At 38.4% G+C, this 14,003-nt stretch overlaps 1 protein-coding gene across 5 annotated transcripts in view; it reads left to right on the forward strand.

Annotated features, from left to right (window-relative positions):
* The window catches only part of SBF2 (SET binding factor 2), a 471,093-nt gene that overhangs the window by 334,344 nt on the left and 122,746 nt on the right, over positions 1-14,003 (forward strand). For all 5 annotated transcript variants that reach the window (XM_053560079.1, XM_053560081.1, XM_053560083.1 and 2 more), the window contains one exon: positions 1,515-1,583. In XM_053560079.1, the coding sequence (XP_053416054.1) occupies positions 1,515-1,583 (69 nt within the window). The remainder of the gene's footprint in view (positions 1-1,514; positions 1,584-14,003) is intronic.

Here is a 14,003-nt window from a genome sequence, read left to right on the forward strand (position 1 = left end):
CTACTGCTGTAGAAAGAGGGTTGGTTGCAGCTTTTGCTGCTCTTGGGCACTACTCCAAGTCTTGGCCTCCCTATGGCTCACACTGTATCCCACTACTAGAGGAAGGACTAGTTAACACAAATGTCTACCAAATGTAATGACCTTGAGGTTCATCTATGTTATAGCATATGTCAGAATTTACTTCCTTCTAGAGGCTGACTAATATTCCATTGTGTGTGTGTGTGTGTGTGTGTACACACTACATTTTGTTTGATTCATTTTTCTGTCAACAGACACTTGGGTTGCTTCCATTTTGACTATTGTGAGTACTGCCACTATGAACATGAATGTACAAAAATCTGTTTGAATCTTTGCTTTCAATTCTTTTGAGCATATACCTGGAAGTAGAATTGCTAGAGGATATAATCATTCTATTTTTAATTTTTTGGAGTGACTGCCATACTGTTTTCCACAGTTGCCACATCATTTTGAGATTTTTTTGACTATTCCCTAAAAACATTTCACTCAGTGATTTTTTTTTTTTTTTTTTGTAGAGACAGAGTCTCACTTTATGGCCCTTGGTAGAGTGCCATGGCATCACACAGCTCACAGCAACCTCCAACTCCTGGGCTTAAGCGATTCTCTTGCCTCAGCCTCCCGAGTAGCTGGGACTACAGGCACCCGCCATGACGCCCGGCTATTTTTTGGTTGCAGTTCAGCCGGGGCCGGGTTTGAACCCGCCACCCTCGGTATATGGGGCCGGCGCCTTATCGACTGAGCCACAGGCGCCGTCCCTGAGTGATTTTTTTTGTGTGTGTGTGATCTATAACAAGATTTCTTTTTTTATGTAACACTAACGAAGAAAAAATACTTTCAATCAGGACATATGGCAGAAGGAGGGAGGGTGTGCCAGGATCTCACCCAAGGTACACATTGTGAGGGTGTATAACATGCCCCCTGGGTAAAGGGCTCTTCTACAAATGGAACTTTACCTTGGAAGTAAGAAAAATGTACCATTGTATTAATTTGAATAAAGTTTAAAAAATAACTTTACCTTGGAAGTAAGAAAAATGTACCATTGTATTAATTTGAATAAAGTTTAAAAAATACTTTTAATCAATTATAAGATGATTCCAATCTCAGATATGTCAAGATGTGGGGAGGGAAATGTATTTTAGACTCAATTCAATACTGTAGGTAGAAATACTAAAACCCCCTTCCAAAATTTTTTAATGTAAATTATACAAATTTTAACACAATCATTGTAGAGCAAGAAAGTAAAGGTAACTACTCACCAATAATTTATGAAAAATTGTATCTTTCTCAAATGTACCTTTACCTAATTTCTAAAAGAATGTATTTCAGGAACAGGTTTTCTTCCACCCAAAGTTACTTAATTACGCCTTACTGACAATTTGGAATAAAAGTTAAAACCCACAAAACAATAAGTAATAGATCCCAGATTTTGATTTTCATATATTTGTGATTTCTGATAAATAATCTAATAATGCTCATTTGTCTTTGTTTTGTTTAAGGATTGTTCAAGTTTAGAAGAATATAACATTGCTGCTGCATTACTCCCTTTGACAAGTGCTTTCTATAGGGTAAGTTTCATTAGTCTATATATAAGCTTGTGAGAATTTATAGGAATGTATTCAGTCTGATGTACTGTGGAACTACATGAGTGCTGTCCTCTTAATATCCCTAAGACATATCTGTGTTTATATTTATATGACAGTTATCACATGTTATGTGAAGGAAAATTAATATAAAACATCAAATCATCTCTTAAAGTTGCACTCACACCCATTACGTTCCTGCTTTATTTATTTATCTTTATAGCACTCTAAACGCCTGTTGATTTTTTTACATGTTTGTTTTTTCCCTACCACAGAAAGTAAATTCCATGAGGCTGAGATATTGTTTATTCTCTTTGCTGCTATATCCCAGTGCCACTTTTTAAATATTTATTGAATGAATGAATGATACCAATTGAGGCAGAAATTAGAGTTTAACTTTACTGACTATTTCTGTTAACCTTCTGAGAATTTTCTGGAATGTTAAAAGTGATTTTAAAAATTCTGTCATATATAACAGTTCTGTTTTCCATGACTTTTATAAATATTTTAGTTCTTATAGAAAACAAATTTAGCAAGTTCTCCTTATTCTTTCTTTTCCTATGAAGGACTTGTAAAGAATTAGATAACCACACACTGAACAGTGCACTTTACTTAATACATCTCTCTGAGATGTGCAGTAAGAAAGAATCAACCTGTGATAGCACGCTGACTCGTTCACTCACATGCAGCGTCCACTTCAGACAATAAGTTAACAAGTTTGGCTAAATGCCATGCTGTGTCTCTCTATTACCAAACTAATAATATAAAATTATGTTTTAGGGGTGAGTTTATGGATTTGATTGTTTGTGCTTGGCTTGTGTTATTATTGGGTTGGTTTGGTTTGCTTGTGAATCAGTCAAGGTCCAATCAGGAGCCAGAAACCACACTAGTAATTTGAACAGGGAAATTTTAACATAAGGAATTATTAAGTAGTAAAAGGAGCTACTAAGAGATAAAGAAATTCTAAACAATAAAAATAGAATATAGAGAAAAGCTGCTACTAGGGCTCAGAGTACCTCACTTGGAAGAAGGCCCCTTTGCAGAACTGGACTGATTCAGATCTTGTTGGAGAGGTGTTGCTGTGGCTACTGGACAGCATAGAAGTCCGTCAAGCTGCCCCAGACCAAACTGACAAGCAGGAAACTGCCTGCTAGAATGCTGATAAGACTTGCTGGGAGGCCACCTACTAGGATGCCACTGAGGCTTCCGGGGTACCAGTGAAACTTGATAGGAAACTACCAAGTAGAGTACCACTGAAATGTTATAGAGGAAAGCACCTCTACATGTCCCAGACAGCACTGGCAGGTACATGATGCAAAAGCAAGAAGGAAAAAACATACCAGAATCAGGAAGAGAAGCCACTTCCTACTTCAATGTCCCTTCAGCCCCTTTTACTGACAGAGCTTAATACTGTACCTGCTGGCAAAGAAGAAATGTGTGTAATGTCCAATTCCAGTGTCACAAAGCAGAGTAAAGAAATACAGCTTTAGAGGAAAGAGGCACTGCATTGATAACTGACACAGAGGGTTTAGAAAAAGTAGATCACACTGATTTCTTAGATATTTTCTAAATCTGTATTTTATGGGAAATTTGGGGTACATGTTGGATTTGTTAATTCAGAAAGTAGATATAAATTGCATTATCATTGCCACAAATGGCAGATGAGCTCTTCACACTTGTCTAGTCAATATAAACTCCTGCCTTGCTCTCAGGGACTTTACTTCTAGCTCTCCCCCAGTCCCAGCTCTAAGGCTCCCAGGCCAGGAAGCAGCAGGATCTGACTGGGGTAACCGCTTCAGTGGGTCCTGGGTGGAGCAAAGAGAACTGTGATCTCTGCATGCCTAACTTGGCACTCATGGGATCCTGGTGCCTGTGGAGCAGCCTGATACTTGCTTGCCCTGACTTGGCCCTCCAGACCCCAATTACTCCCCACTTGGTCCAGCCCTGACCTTGTCTTCCACATCCAATTGACCCACCATCTGTACAGGTTCACTTTTGACCCAGAGGCCCTGCTAAGAGGTTCTGCTTGCAGGCTTGCCCCCAGTCCCAGTTCTAAGTCCCCATCCCTGTACCACCAGAACGTCTGCTAGGCCTGACACTATTTCCAAGTCTTCACCCCTGCACCTGGACCGCAAGACCCCACTCCAAAGCCTCCCCCAGCAAAGCAGGGCTAGAAGAGCATCCCCAAAGTTCAGCACTCCACCAGGGAGTCTCCAGCCTCAAACCACCAGCGCAGCAAATACCCAGGAACCTATGACAACCTTACCCAGCTGCTGTAGTTAACCTCTGTGGGGAGGACCCTAGGTAAAGTGATCCCCACAGCACCAGCCTCAGTGAAAAGAGTGTCATCCAGCTTCCAGCTTGAACATCCTACACACCTGGAGAGTTCCCAACAAGAAGCAAGAGTTCTGCAAACCTATTAACCTAGAATTGAAAAAAGAGGTTTCAGATGAGAAGAAACCAGCAAAAGAACCCTGGAGCACGAAAAATCAGAATAGATCAACACCCACAAGGGATCCCAACACAGCTACAGCAATGAACTCCCAACTACAAGGAAATTGTTGAAATGACAGAAATGGAATTCAGAATATAGACAGCAAATTGAAGAGAAAACCGGAAACCAACAAAAGCCCTAAACTGTATCAGTCAATTAATGAAAAAGTCACTAAAGACCTTGGCAATATTAGAAAGGATATAATTGAACTTAAAGAAATGAAAGAGTCAATTCAGGAATTTTCAAAACACACCAGAAAATTTCAGGACAGGTTAAACCAAGGAGATGAAAGAATATCAGAGCTTGAAGACCAAGCTCTTGAGCTAACCCAGTCATTTAGAGAGAGAAAAGAAAAGGGCAGAGCAGTCACTGAGATATGGGACTACACAAAGTGAACAAACATACAAATTTTACTTTTCCCTAAGAGAGAATAAGAAAGTGCTAAAAGCATAGTAAATTTATTCAGGGTAATTATCGTGGAAAACTCTGTATCACCAGAGATCCAGACTTCCAGATACAAGATGGTAATCAAACTCCAGAAAGAGTCATAGCAAATAGGACAATCCAAGATACAGTATTCAACCTGGCCAGAGTCAAAGTGAAAGAGAAAATTCAGCAGGATAGCAGAAGACTTCTCAGTGGACATTTACGAGCCAGAAGGGAGTGGGCCTCCATCTACCATCTTCTTAAACAAAACAACTGCCAACGTAGTTTTGTGTCCTATGACACTAAGTTTCACAATTCGATGGAGAAATTAAGTCTTTTTTCAGACAAGCAAATGCTGAGGGAATTAGCCAAGCCCAGACCTGCCCTGCAGGAAGTACTCAGACCTGCACTATACATGGATCAGTGCAATATACACCTACCACTGTAAAAACCCCCAAAAGCTAAAGTTCACAGCCCAGCATCACACTGGCTCAAGAGGTAAAACAGAGCAATAAAGTTCCACTCAGCAGGAAGAACAGAAACCCACCCCACTTAACCAATTCTTTCAATAAATGTAAATGTCTTGAACTCCCCAGTCAAAAGACATAGGCTGGCTGAATGGACAAAAAAAATACAAGCCAGGGCAACGCCTGTGGCTCAGAGGTGTACGACCCCATATACCAGAGGTGGCGGGTTCAAACCCGGCCCCGGCCAAAAACTGCAAAAAAATACAAGCCAAGTATCTGTTGTCTCCAGGAAACACGTCTAACCCTCAAGGAATCATTCAGACTCAAGATAAAGGGATGGAAGACAGCATTCCATGCAAATGGAAACCAAAAGAAAACTGTTATAGCAGTTCTCATATCAGATAACAGACTTTAAAGCAATAAAATTAAATAAAGATAAATATGGTCATTATATAGCAGTAAAGGGAGCAATTCAACAAGAAGACATAACAATCCTAAATGTTTATATACCTATCACAACTGGGCCGAGATTCATAAAGCAAATACCACTTGATCTAAACAAAACAGTAAATAACAGTACTGTAAAAGTCAGGGACTTCAACACCCTTCCAGAACAACTAGGCCTAATAAGTATTAAAAGAACAGTCTACCTACAAACCACTGAATATGTGTTCTTCTCATCATCTCATGGAATTTTCTCTACATCCTAGGCCATAAAAAATGTCTCAACAAATTTAAAAATTAGAAATTATACCATGCATATTCTCAAACCACGGTATAATAAAACTAGAAATCAACTCTAACTCTACACAAAGTCATGGAAACTAAACAACTTACTGCTGAATAATAGTTAAATCAATGAGGTAATTAAGATGGAAATCAAAAGATTCTTTGAACTAAATGATAGAGGAGGCACAAGTTATCAAAATTTGTGGGATACTGTTAAAGCAGTCTTGAGAGGAAAATTCATACCCATAAATGCCTACATCCCAAAGACAGGGGTGGGGACCAAGGAGGAGTTATATGTTGTTGCCAACATATACAGATAAAATTATCATTTTTTAACAGAAAGAATCAAACCACATTTCACATTTTTTTTTGCCTTGTTTTTTTCACTTAGCATTATATTGTGGAGATTATTTCATAATAGCACATGTACCTCATTACTTTTAGTAACTGCATATAGAAGGTTGGACAGTTAAATTCACAAACTCATCCTGGAAAAAGTGCTTTGTAATTCATTCATGAATATCACTACAAACCTTTGAAGTACTCCCCTTTGGAAGCGAATGCCAACACCTGGCCCACCCTTAAAAGCACTTTTTCTAGGATGAGTATGTGAACTTAATTGTCAGACATACCAATGATGACACCACTGACGACCATTCCAGAAAAAGAGTTCCAAAATTGCTTTGAGGGGTGGAGTAGGTGCTGGGGTCATGTATAGTTTCCCACAGAGGGTACTTCACAGGTGACCATAGTGATAGTCGGCAATGAGGTATGTAGCATTGTTTATAGAATGAGTTTGTGAACTTAATTATCTGACCTCAGATTATCTTCTTTTTAATGAAAAGATAGCATAAATACACTTAACTATTCTCGTAAGAGTAGGATGTTTCATTGGCCCAGACAAAAAGTGATGTTCATCTTTTAGAACTTCAGTTAATGTACAGTATTCAAGATATTGCATGTGTAATATTACCTATCTTAGATTGTTAGGAATGTAGTTAGTTGGTTGGTTGTTTTAAGACAACATCTCGCTCTGTTGTCCTGAGCAGAGTGCCGTGATGTCATCATAGCTCACAGCAACCTCAAACTCAAGTGGTTCTCTTGCCTCAGTCTCCCAAGTAGCTGTGACTTCAGGCACCTGCTACCACACCCAGCTAGTTTTTCTATTTTTTTCTATTTTCAGTAGAGATAGGGTGTCACTTTTGCTCAGGCTGGTCTCGAACTCTTAAGCTCATGCAATCCACCTGCCGCAGGCTCCCAGAGTGCTAGATTTATGGGCATGAGCCACTGTAATTTATGCTTCTTTAATTCATTTGAATCCTTCCTTCAAGGTGGTATCTTAACAGCCAGGTTAAAAGTTTTAGAACTATTTTTTACTGTGAAAAATAATCTGTTACATTTATGTCTATATACAGTGCTTTCATTTCCAATTCAGCAAACATTTATTAGATATGCCAAACCCTGTGCTTATGTGTGTTGCAGAGTTGCAGATAAGTAACAAGTGGTCCTTGCTCACAAGATCCTAGTTGATATCCATTAATTTGCTATTGACAGTAGAGGAATCATTTCAAAGTTAATGAATAACATTGAACACTTTTTATATAATGACCATGTTTGTTAAATTGAGAGCAGAGTATATTCTGAAAACATTTAAGCAGGGATTCTTGTCTAAATGTTACTTTTTTAGAAGGAAAATAATTATAGAGTAAAATAAGACACATTAGAGCAGGAATAGAACCAAAATAGGTTACCTTTGTATTACTCCTTCCCAACAACAGCAGTGAGCAACAATGAAAGTCATAGGTCCCTTTATCATGAGCCACACAGTTTAATTTAATGCCTCCTTTTCTGGGCCCATGTGCTTTAGGGTCACTTTGCTGTAGTTCCTTTTTTTTTTTTTTTTTTTTGAGACACAGTTTCATTATGTCACCCTCAGTAGAGTGCCATGGCATCACAGCTTACAGCAACCTCTAACTCTTGGACTTAAGCAATTCTCTTGCCTCAGCCTCCCAAGTAGCTGGGATTAGAGGCACCTGCTGCAACTCCCGGTGTTTTCTTTTTCTTTTTATTTTTTTTATTTTTTTTTATTTTCTTTTTCTTTTAAGTTGGGGATTCATTGAGGGTACAAAAAACCAGGTTACACTGATTGCATTTGTTAGGTAAAGTCCCTCTTACAGTTGTGTCTTGCCTCCCAGAGGTGTGTCACACACCCTCCTGGATATTTTTTGTTGCAGTTGTCATTGTTGTTTAGCTGGCCCAGGCTGGATTCGAACCTCCCTGCCTTGGTGTATGTGTCTGGCACCCTACTCACTGAGCTATGGGCACCGAGCCTTTGCTGTAGTTCTTAATAACCTTGAAAATCTGGAGAGTTTCCTAGAATTTACCAAAATATGGCAAGTCCCTTTTATTGCTTATGTGAGGCACATGTTTTGGTTACTCAGAATGACTCACAGGAAAGCTAACACTGTTCCTTTGGTACCCATTATAGTTTATGTTTACCCTGGGAGGAAAAATAAATGTACCCTATTTATCTTAAATGCAGCACCCTCAAGTCAAGCCTTCCCAGATTCCAAAGCTCTCCCATGTGCACATCACACTTTGAGGGTACTTTACTGATAGACATAGGTCTTCAAAATAAGAGCATCATGCAGGGACTTATTCTCAGTAGAAATACATTTTCTCTTCAAAATTCACACTTAATTCAGCATGTAAAAATTTCTTTTCTATTATAGTACCTAGCCATACAAATTTATATTTATGAACAAGTTTATTGAAGTATTATTCATATATCATAAAATTCTTTTTTTTTTTTTTTTTTTTTGAGACAGAGTCTCAAGCTGTCACCCGGGGTAGAGTGCTGTGGCGTCACAACTCACAGCAACCTCAAACTCTTGGGCTTAAGCAATTCTTTTGCCTCAGTTTCCCAAGTAGCTGGGACTACAGGTGCCCACCACAACGCCTGCCTATTTTTTGTTGTTGTTGTTGTTGCAGTTATCGTTGTTGTTTAGCTGGCCCACGCGGTGTTCCAACCTGCCAGCTTTGGTGTATGTGGCCAGCACCCTACCCATTGATCTACAGGCACCACCAAAATTCATCTTTTTTTTTTTTTTTTGTAGAGACAGAGTCTCACTGTACGGCCCTCGGTAGAGTGCCGTGGCGTCACCCAGCTCACAGCAACCTCCAATTCCTGGGCTTAAGCAATTCTCTTGCCTCAGCCTCCCAAGTAGCTGTGACTACAGGCGCCCGCCACAACGCCCGGCTATTTTTTGGTTTTGCAGTTTGGCTGGGGCTGGGTTTGAACCCGCCACCCTCGGCATATGGGGCCGGCGCCCTACTCACTGAGCCACAGGCGCTGCCCAAAATTCATCTTTTTTAAGTACTTTTTAGTGATTTTAGTTTTTTACACAGTGGTACAACCATCACTACAGTCTAATTTTAGAACATTTCTGTCACCCCCAAAGGAAACCTCATGCTCATTCACAGTCATTCCTAATTCTGAGAAAACCATTAATCTACTTTCCACCTCTATAAATTTGCTTTTTCTGGACTTTTCATACAAATGGAATCATACAATATATGTTCTTTTATGACTGTCTTCTTTCACTGAGCATAATGCTTTTGAGATTCATCCATGTTGTTACCTGTTGGTTTCTTCAGGACTATAATCAAGAATTTCCCCCCTGTGGCTCAAAGGAGTAGGGCGCCTACCCCATATGCTGGAGGTGGCAGGTTCAAACCCAGCCCCAGCCAAAAAAAACTGCAAAAAAAAGAATTTCCCGCACCTGAAGCGCATAAGTCACCTTTTGTATTATTTCAAAGTGTATCTAATTAGTATATAATATATACTTAAACTAATTCTCTTATAATAAATACATTAGGACAAAATATGAGATGTAAAGCATGATTTCTCAGTTTGAACAAATATAAATGTTACATTTTTGTTTACCTTATTTTACAATTCTTTAATGTCTTTATTACTAAATTTTGACTTTGACTTATACATTCTAATGGACATCTACTAGCTTATCCAACTGTGATGAACTTTTTAGATCTAATTATTATTTCCATTTTGAAATATAAAAGCTTATAGCAAATAAATTCGGAGCAGAGTAATAGGAAAATCTCTTGAACACTACCTGAAAAAAGTCATTTGTAGAAACCTAACTTACCTAATCAGCTGGAGAAGCAGAGAGTAAACAAGAAAGCATGTAGAGCCATAGAATTTCCTAAGCTACCTCCTTAGTGGTCACCTTCCTGCCACCAGCAGACTCCAGCACTAACTTGTTACCCTACCCCAGCACCTCAGTACACATACCCTGTTTCCCTGAAAATAAGACATCCTCCGAAAATAAGACCTACTTACAGGAAAGATGAGACATCCCCTGAAAATAAGACACTGTCTTGGGTGGCACCTGTGGCTCAGTGAATAGGGCGCTGGCCCCATATACCGAGGGTGGCGGGTTCAAACCCAGCCCTGGCTGAACTGCAACCAAAAAATAGCTGGGTGTTGTGGCAGGCGCCTGTAGTCCCAGCTGCTCGGGAGGCTGAGCCAGGAGAATCGCTAAAGCCCAAGAGCTAGAGGTTGCTGTGAGTCCTGTGACATCATGGCACTCTGCTGAAGGCGGTAAAGTGAGACTCTGTCTCTACACAAAAATAAATAAATAAAAAAGACACTGTCTTATTTTCAGGGAAAAGGGTAGGAGTTAACTGAAATGCACTACCTGTGTTTTTTATGTCAGAGCCTGATATTTCTCATATAAGTAATATGACTTAGGAAGAATCTATACTGCTTAACTAGTAAGTGGCAGAGCCAGGACTCAAATTCAGTTCTGTTTGATTTCAAAGTTCTTTAAAAAAAAAAAAAAAACTACAATAGGGTTTTCCAAATGAGTCTCAATTTTTGAAGCATACCTCTGGGAATATTTTTTGTCTTTTTGCTTACAGATACTGAAATAGCATCCTTTATGCCCTTTCATTTCTCTGGCCATTTTTACCCATGTATTTCATCAAGCAATGTTATGTCATTAAGCTTTGGTTTGGAGACGGCAAGGTTAAGATGTATGGTTTAACTATTGTTATAAAACTATAAGTTCCAAATGTTCACATGTATCTAATACAAAACATACCAAGTACTTAAAATGACACTAAATACACTCCTGAATTTCTCTGAAATTTTCGAACTTCCTTGAATACTGCCTTTGCCTTAGTCATTAATATAATGGATCTTATTTGTCCTACTATAGATAGGACAGTTTGAAGGTAATTCTAGTTGATGGAATCCAAATAAACCTACTTTCATAGTATTAAGAAAATATTAGCAGGAAAAAAAGTTTGAAGGTAGACATCATTGCTGGCTAAATCAAATTTGCCCTAGAAAAGATGTGAATGTATTTATTACACCAGATGCCTCCAGCACAATGGAATTGTTTTGTTTTGTTTGAGATAGCTCACAGCAGCCTCCAGCTCCTGGGCTCAAGCAATTCTCCTACCTCAACCTCCTGAGTAGCTAGGATAACAGACCTGCACCACCGCACCTGGCTAATTTTTTCTATTTTTAGTAGAGATGAGGGGTCTCACTTTTGCTCAGCCTGGTCTCCAACTCCTACCTCAAACAGTCCCTCCACCTCCCAGGGTGCAGGATTATAGGCATGAGCCATCATGCCTGGCCAGCAGAATTTTAGAATAGCCAAAGAATTAGTGTCTTGCTTTTATTTCCTCCCTTTATTTACCTCTTGTTCTTTAAGACAGTTTAACATTCTTTCCTCCTCTCTTTCAACACAACTTCTCGTTGATTCTCTTCACTTTTTGTTTCAAGTTTTGAAGGGCTGCTCCTTTCCTAGTGTTCCTGGGACACCTCTGCTTCTAAAAAACTGTAAATCATTTGAATTCTTTATTAAACTTAGTTTACATTTACTATTTAAACTAGTGATATCAGGCATTTTAGTGATAGATATTTAGTTTAGTGATAGTTATTTAGTGACAGATATTTAGCTTAAATAGTATATTTATAAAAAAATAAAAGAATAAGGCATTTTACTCAGAAGTTCTACAAGGGATATTATGGGCAGCACCTGTAGCTCAATGCGTATGGCACCAGCCCCATATACCGAGAATGGTGGATTCAAACCTGGCCCCCGGCCAAATTGCAACAAAAATAGCCAGGTGGGCACCTGTGGTCCCAGCTACTCAGGAGGCTGAGGTAGGAGAATCACCTAAACCCAGGAGTTGGAGGTTGCTGTGAGCTGTGACGCCATGGCACGCTACCTGGGGCGATAAAGTGAGACTCTGTCTCAAAAAAAAATTAATTAATTAAAATAAAATAAAATGGATATTACTATTGTTTTTCAATGAACAATTAATACTATTTTGATATTATGAAATGTTTTATTATTATTAATTTTAAGGATTATTTTTCTGAACTTTTCACCTTTTTTTCATATGATAGTCAAAGGCTTAGGCTCTTTAATTTATTCTTCAGAAAAGGAGGCAGCCTGTTAAGATTCTTGTTCTTTGTCTATTCCAAAAGAAATTTAGTATAGTTCTGTTCAGTAGCCATTGAACTCCTATGCTACCATGTCCCAAGTGTTAGGAATACAAAGGGAACAAGTCAAGGTGTCTGCCCTTGAGGAACACACACCTGTACAGAGACGATACATTAGCAAAATAAATAATAGCATACAAGTCACCATGCACTTACGTGGGCAGCACTAAGCAAACAACTCAGTAATGTTTGCTTTAGTATATCTTGTCTCACCGTGTAGTCAGGTGGTGGTCTTGCTGAGTGGTGTGGCATTGTTTGTGCAGCATTGGGAGAATGTTGGAGCTTGAATTAGAGCAACAAACAGACATTAAACTTATTGTTAAACTTGGAGACAGTGGAAGTGAAAACTTAGGAAGAATGGAAGAGAAATCAGGCACATGTTAGTCCAAGTTTATGGGGACAATTCCATAAAGAAAAAGGCAGTGTACCTACCAATGGATTAAACCTTTTTCTGAAGGGAGAGAAAACATCACCAATGAAGAGAGGTCAGGGTAGCCACTTAATCCTCACGATCATAACTTTATAAGGAGTAATCTAAATTCAGAACCCAGTCTCTTAACTATCAATCAACCAATAGATTAATGAAAGATAATAAAATGGTTGGTTTTAAGCCACCAAGTTTGGGCTGTTACTTTTACATAGCAATAGATAATAGAAACTGGTACCTAGTAAGTGCTATGGAAATGTTAGTTAATATTGTTACCATTGTGCTGATCATTGATGCTAGGTTGTGAAGTCCAAACCAATAGGGAGCTATTGTAGGTACTTAGGGGAACCAATGTTAATTAAACAATATTTTACTTTGTAATGGATTATAGCTTAAAAGAAATATTGATTAATGTAAGAAAAGATATTTAAAGCACTCTAGTTTCACAAAAACAAAACTATAGTATATGCTAATCAAGATTTCACACTAAATTACATATTACAAATATCTGCTGAAGTTATACAGTTGTGATTTAGGATACTAGTCACCACTAAAAATTCTTTTTCCTCATGGTTATAATCAAAATTTCACTGACTTCATTCATACTGATACCTGTGAATTTTTGTAGGAAATTTTCTGTAAAATAACATCAGAAGTACTAATTGAAAATTCGCATGGTTAAAAAATAATGAGAAGATTGTTTTTACTCAAGCAAGCCCTATAATGCTTTTTCTGAAATGTTCTCTGGCCGCCTTTTGCCACTTGCAATCTCTCAAGGAGACATTTGTATTGGTCTGGAATTTTTGTCTATTTTTTCTGTTTGCTAAGTAATTGATTTCCCCCAATTACATGTTTAATAATCTGATTATGTTTTAAAGCTCTGTGATGTTACAAGGAAAACTATGGAAAAATAACACATTTTTCTTTTATTGATTTTCTTATAAAAACAAGTCATTTGTAAAGGGAGGTGGAGAAGTGGGCAAAGTTATAGAGACTATACTTGGCCAAAGCTAAAAGTCTCTTCTCTTTTCCATCCAAGAAAGTTAACCGAAGCTGACATGACTTCTGGGAAGTGCGTTGCTGCTGACATCTGGGCGTGTGCCCCATGCCAAAGTATTATTATGAGAAATAAGTCCAACAGGAGTGAAATTTGAATCCTCTAGAAGGATTGAATAAAAAAATCATCTGGACAATATCACCCTATTTGGAATTAATAAACTATAAATGTTTGCAGCATAACTCTTTCTATAGTTATAGGAGATAGGATGCTGTAGAACAACTAGAAGTTAACGTGTTCTCCCTGAAACAACTATGTTCTCAG

This window comes from Nycticebus coucang, chromosome 14, assembly GCF_027406575.1.
Source record: "Nycticebus coucang isolate mNycCou1 chromosome 14, mNycCou1.pri, whole genome shotgun sequence".
Lineage (NCBI taxonomy): Eukaryota > Metazoa > Chordata > Mammalia > Primates > Lorisidae > Nycticebus > Nycticebus coucang.